General features: G+C 45.9%; 1 protein-coding gene across 3 annotated transcripts in view; it reads left to right on the top strand.

Moving 5' to 3' along the window:
• nkain2 (sodium/potassium transporting ATPase interacting 2) overlaps nucleotides 1-6,000 on the top strand; it is a gene marked incomplete at its 3' end in the record, with an annotated part of 188,834 nt that overhangs the window by 99,694 nt on the left and 83,140 nt on the right. For all 3 annotated transcript variants that reach the window (XM_084081627.1, XM_084081625.1, XM_084081626.1), the window contains exons 2-3: nucleotides 317-454; nucleotides 5,424-5,504. In XM_084081627.1, the coding sequence (XP_083937753.1) occupies nucleotides 317-454; nucleotides 5,424-5,504 (219 nt within the window). The remainder of the gene's footprint in view (nucleotides 1-316; nucleotides 455-5,423; nucleotides 5,505-6,000) is intronic.

The raw sequence follows: 6,000 nt of genomic DNA, 5'->3' as shown, positions 1-6,000 counted from the left end.
TACATTTACTTTAGTACATTTTGAATACTGGACTTTAATTCGTAGAGTATTTCTACATTATGGTATTGCTGCTTTTATTACTTTTTAAGTTGCTAAAATGTGAGTACTTCTTCCACCACTGCCATTCTAATGAGCACTGCAGGCCTGAGAAGCACTTCCTTATTGGCTTCAAATCCAGTGGAGCGTCCTTGCCGCCTGCTGGGAAACATTACCCTAATGTTGGCTCTCCTCTCCTCTCCCCTCCTCTCCTCCCCTCCCCTCCCCTCTCCTCTCCTCTCCCCTCCCCTCTCCTCTCCTGTCCTCTCCTCTCCTCCAGGTCAGCGTGTTGGAGCGTCAGGTGATAGATTTCCTGGGCTACCAGTGGGCCCCCATCCTCACCAACTTCATGCACATCATCGTTGTGATCCTGGGACTGTTTGGCACCATCCAGTTCAGACCACGATATGTCACCGGGGTGAGTTATTATACACGCACGCACACACACACACACACACGCACACACTCACGCACACGCACACACACACACACACTTGTAGATCAGTGATTTTTCCGGTGCGTGACACTGGCACGCAACTATTTATAAATCGTGTTGAACTCCAATTTCAATCCCTAAACCTAACCTCTAAATGTCTAATCCTGTCCCTTACCCCAAAAAAATGAATCTTTTCCTGAATGTAAGTCTATCTCTACAAGTCTTAACCATAAAACAACCGTTTTTCTTGTGGGGACCAGGAAAATGGTCCTCACAACGCCTACTTCTCAAATTCTACTGTACTTATTATGGGACATTTTGGTCCACACAAGTATAGTAATACAAACACACACACACACACACACACAGGTATGTTTAAAGTGCTCGTGTGGCCCATAGTCGCTTCTTTTGGGCTGGTTTTCCTAGACCTGGTTGCTTGTTTCTCTCACATAATCTGGCAACACTGTAAGTATACTTTAAGTTCAATATAAAAAGAAAAAAGACATGCCCGGGCACTTCAAAAGAGACGACCCAAATAAAATGCTGGAGTACTTGACTGGGTCTACGTGTTATTAATCATTTGTACGGGTGACTGATGTTTCAACTTGCATCTTCGTCGTTTAATATCACAATGAAAGATATTTTTTACGGTTGTTTAGAGGAAAAAAAAGTGATACTTAAGTAAAAGTATCAATACTGTTTGAAAAATTCTCTGTTTCAAGTAAAAGGCCGGTGTTCAAAATCAACTTGAGAAAGAGTACAAAAGTATTGGCATCAAAATATACTTAAAGTACCAAGAGTAAAAGTACTCATTATGCAGTATTTCCCATTTCACAAGTTTGTCATGTATAAAATAGCAAATCTACAAGCTCACAACGTGGCGCATTGTGAGCTCTTAGACCTGCTGTTTGCATTTACGCACGTGTGTGTGTGTGTGTGTGTGTGTGTGTGTGTGTGTGTGTGTGTGTGTGTGTGTGTGTGTGTGTGTGTGTGTGTGTGTGTGTGTGTGTGTGTGTGTGTGTTTTGTTGGCAGCCAGTGTGGAATTAAATTATCAGTGTATGATCTTCATTTCAGACTAAGGTTGATAACATATTTCATTTTCTGAAAGAACCATAAGCTCCCCCAATGTCCCCGGGCTTAGAATAGACCTCCCACACACACACACACACACACACACACACACACACACACACACACACACACACACACACGCACACACACACACACACACACACACACACACACACACACACACACACGCGCGCACACACGTTCACACAGTGTTCGGTTATTACGTTCGAAACTTCAAAGATAATTGGATATCATTCTAATCTCAGCTCCTTTTTGGCTTCCTTTGCTTCCTTTTCTAGCTTCCTACCTTTCATCCTCTATCCGTCCTTCTTTCCTTCCTTATCCAACGCTTCCTTTTTTTCCTTCCCTCAGATGTGATCTCTGCTGGTCGGTTTTCAACCTCAATGAATAACATTAAAAAATGTCCCTTCCTGCCTGTCCTCTCACACTCAAGTGTTGCCAGCTTCTGTGAGAGGAAACAAGCAACCAGGTCTAGGAAAACCAGCCCCAAAGAAGCGACGATGGGCCACATGAGCACTTTACCATATACATCAGCTATTTGAAAATAGCAGATCTACAAGCTCACAACGCGTCGCGATGCGACGCGTTGTGAGCTTGTAGATCGGCTATTTTCGAATAAGATCATGCGGGGGAGATTATAATAAGCAGATCTGGCAACCCGGCTCACAGTATACAAGGATAGAATGAATGAGCCTTTCCTTTATAACCTCTTCAACCCTCTAGAGTGAGTTAGACTGGACCGGACCTGGTTTAGACAAGGTATGGGCTGTCGATTTTTTTTCTTGTTGATTTGTTGTTGTTTTCACAGTTTATTTATGTTGCTGTTGGTCAGTCATGGCTGCCAGTTCCCACCTGATGTTGTGTGGGAGTTCAGACTGCTCCAGACCGCGCTGAATAACTGCTAGCTTGCATAGCGTCTTCAGACTAGGACTTAAGTCTAATATGTACAGGTCTTTGGTTCGGCCACGTCCTCCAAATTGGATGACACGATCTCCCACCACGCAACAGCACATATAATACATACGCGAACACGGGACTTCCCCCCTGGGCTCGAGCTTCTTCCAGGAGAATGTCTGTGGATTTAATATCCATATATCAGTGACATTCCGTGTGTTATGGTGGCTGTATCCACCAAATATGTACAGCTCTCCTTTGTAGGCAAAGGCTGAATGAGCGTAGCGTCCTTCTGGAATCGTTTGTGCAGAAGGCGTGCTCAGCCAACAGTTTGTCTCAGTGTCAAACACTCTGATGTTGTAGACGGCTCCCTGAACCCCCATGCCCCCAAATACAAACATCTTTGTCCCGATGATGGTGGCGGAGTGACACTCTGAAGCAGGTGCCAGAGTTCGTCCGGTGTTAATTAAAGACCAGGCCATTGTGGCGGTGTCCAACTTGTAGATGCCATTGGTGTCGATGTCGTTCTGTGACCATCCTCCATGGATATACATGACCTTCCCCAAGACACAGGCTGAGTGGTCGTACCTCGCCTCTGGAACAGTCCCAGATACCCCCGGCGTGAACCATCTGTGTGTGTCCACACATCAAATGCATAAAGCGTATTGTAGTAAATTCCGTATCCCTCATATCCTCCCCAGATGTAGATGATATCTTCCATCAGTACGGCTGTGTGGCCCGTGAGCAGGCAGCGAACATCACGGAGACGTTCTCCTCTTTCAGTTGTCCCCAGTGGTAACTTCCTCCAGCATAAAGACACAGTGTTGAAGACGTAGACGTCAAACTGAGGATCACCGTCCCCTCCAAAGGAGTACAGCTCGTTTCCCACGGCGACAGCAGCATGGCGACTCGGTGCTTCGTTGAGATGAACGGTCCACTGCATCGTTTCACAACGCAGTGACTTATAGTGGATCCATTCAGTCGTCGGTAAAAAGAATGGAGTTCTACTGGTGTGTGAGGCCACTTATATAAGTGCAGCAGCACAAACATCATGAACGTTTGTCCAATCCATGAAGCCAATGCCCATCGTTCTCCCATATATGGTAAAGTCATCACCATAGCAACCAGAGAACTGCTGATCCGACTGACCTCCCTAGACTTCAAGGCCAAAGAGTGTGGCCTTGAAGTCTGACATCCGTAAGCTCAACGCGGCCCATGTCCTGATCTGGCCGCTGATGGCTGCTCAGGTGGTCGTCAGCCAGCTGAGCCCGGTGTCTCACGAGGCGCTGTAAGTCGCTCTTTTCCGGTTGAAGTCGCTCTGGTCTTAAAAGTCATTAAATTGTAATTTCACTGTCATCCAAAATCATATGGGCCCCCAGGTTGAGAACCACTGGCTTAGACCACTTTTTCCCCCCGACTACACCAAATCTCTTCGCCGAAAATAGCTGATCTACAAGCTCACACTGCTATTTTTTGGGCGAATGTTACCCCGAGAATATGGATGCTGGGGTTCAAGTCTCGTCTGGGCCGACCTAGAGCCATCCTGGTTCTCCATATATCTTGCCAGCTTTTCGGTGCTTTGCGCTCCTGCATCTTTCTTCCACGTATGTTAACTCATGCAGTGCCATTAAAAAAACATTGTCAAGTTGCCACAGTCAGGGTTGCCAGATCTGCTCATTATGATTTCCCCGCAAGATTGTATTTGAAAATAGCCGATCTACAAGCTCACAACGCGTCGCGTTGTGAGCTTGTAGATCGGCTATTTTCAAATAGCTGATGTATATGTTAAAGTGCTCATGTGGCCCGTAGCCGCTTCTTTTGGGCTGGTTTTCCTAGACCTGGTTGCTTGTTTCTCTCACAGAATCTGGCAACACTGGCCACAGTGCCAGCGATTTTTTTTTTAGTGTTTTCACTCACCTCTGAAAAATCATAGAATATTTTTCTTCACAGCAAAATCGACCCGCCGATTACGGTGAAAAGCGCAGCCGTGTCTCATGCACGCCAAATGTTTGCCTATTTTCACCGATTGCCCGTTTTCACTAGCCTGGTAAACCCTCCCTCCGGAAATCTCATTTCCATTCGATGTCAGGAAGGAGTCTGGCATGATCGCCCATTCTGCAATATTGGCTGCGGGCTGGAGTTGGGCGGGAGTAATACCGTTGACTGACAACCCCTTCAGCCAATGATCGTTTTTCCCCTTCAGCCAATTGCAGTGGATTTTTACGACCTCCGTCACTAATATGACGCAGCGGGACTTTTGAGACGGCCCAGCCCAAAATAGGTTGCCTTATGCGGATACATGCGTGTCACAGCCCGCCCCTCCCGGTTCTCTGAATTTATATTTTTAAATAGGCTCTGTCATGATTAATTGACCACATATATGAAGTTAAACAACTAAATTCTATCCAAACGATATCTTAATAGTAAATTCCGTGCCTCAAAAAAGAAGTTTGAGACCGTTTTAAAAACAAAAGTAAGAAGTGAAGGCACTCGCAGAACAACAATGGCTGCCGTTCGTCTTTTTTCGGCGTCACTCAGGCTTGCACTCGGCTTCATTCGGGCTCACTCGAACTCGCCACCTGATTGGCCAACGTAAGCTGTCAATCACAGAACGATGAGCGACGACGCTGATAGGCGCGGTTAGGTCCTGATTTCGCTGGAAACTCCCCAATATTGCAGAATGGGCGTTCATGCCAGACTCCTTCCTGACATCGAATGGAAATGAGATTTCCGGAGGGAGGGTTTACCAGGCTACGTTTTCACCAAAAGTTGTCCTATTTTTTCAAAATGTTCACCTATATATGTTCACCTATATATCTCTCTCTCTCTCTTTCTCTCTCTCTCTCTCTCTCTCTCTCTCTCTCTCTCTCTCTCTCTCTCTCTCTCTCTCTCTTTCTCTCTCTCTCTCTCTCTCTCTCTCTCTCTCTCTCTCTCTCTCTCTCTCTCTCTCTCTCTCTCCGACAGTATGCAGCATGGTTGGTGTTATGGATGATATGGAATGTATTCATCATCTGTTTCTACCTGGAGGTTGGAGACCTGTCCAAAGTAAGTCTCTTTTATTCATGTCCTCACTACACCTACAGTACATGTGTGTGTGTACGTGCATGCGTAGGTGCATGCATGCGTGCATTGGTGCGTGCGTGCGTGCGTGCGTGCGTGCGTGCGTGCGTGCGTGCGTGCGTGCGTGGGGCAACACGTGGAAAGGAATATTTCCGTGATCAATATATCCGATAGCGTGGCCTTTTTTCCCTTTGTTGTTATATATTTATTTATTTGATTTGATTTGATTTGATTTATGCAGCCTGAGAACACACTATGAAATATATCTGTAAAAAAAACAGTGTTTACAGAATACTGGTGTGTTGAGAATGAGAGAATTTGATGGAGAAAAGTTGGCAACAAGGTCACAGACTCACAGGTTTTGGAAAAAGACCTTGTGTTGGAAGCAGACAGTCTCATATCAGTGGAGAAATGTGTGTGTTCCCAGCCCAAAGACACACTCACCTTGACCCAGTTACAGAGAGAGAGATAGAGAGACAGA

Source organism: Gymnoscopelus microlampas (genome assembly GCF_963454915.1).
Source record: "Gymnoscopelus microlampas genome assembly, chromosome: 16".
Lineage (NCBI taxonomy): Eukaryota > Metazoa > Chordata > Actinopteri > Myctophiformes > Myctophidae > Gymnoscopelus > Gymnoscopelus microlampas.
The sequence above is the reverse complement of the archived record's forward strand: the minus strand, read 5'-3'. Positions and strand labels throughout refer to the sequence as shown.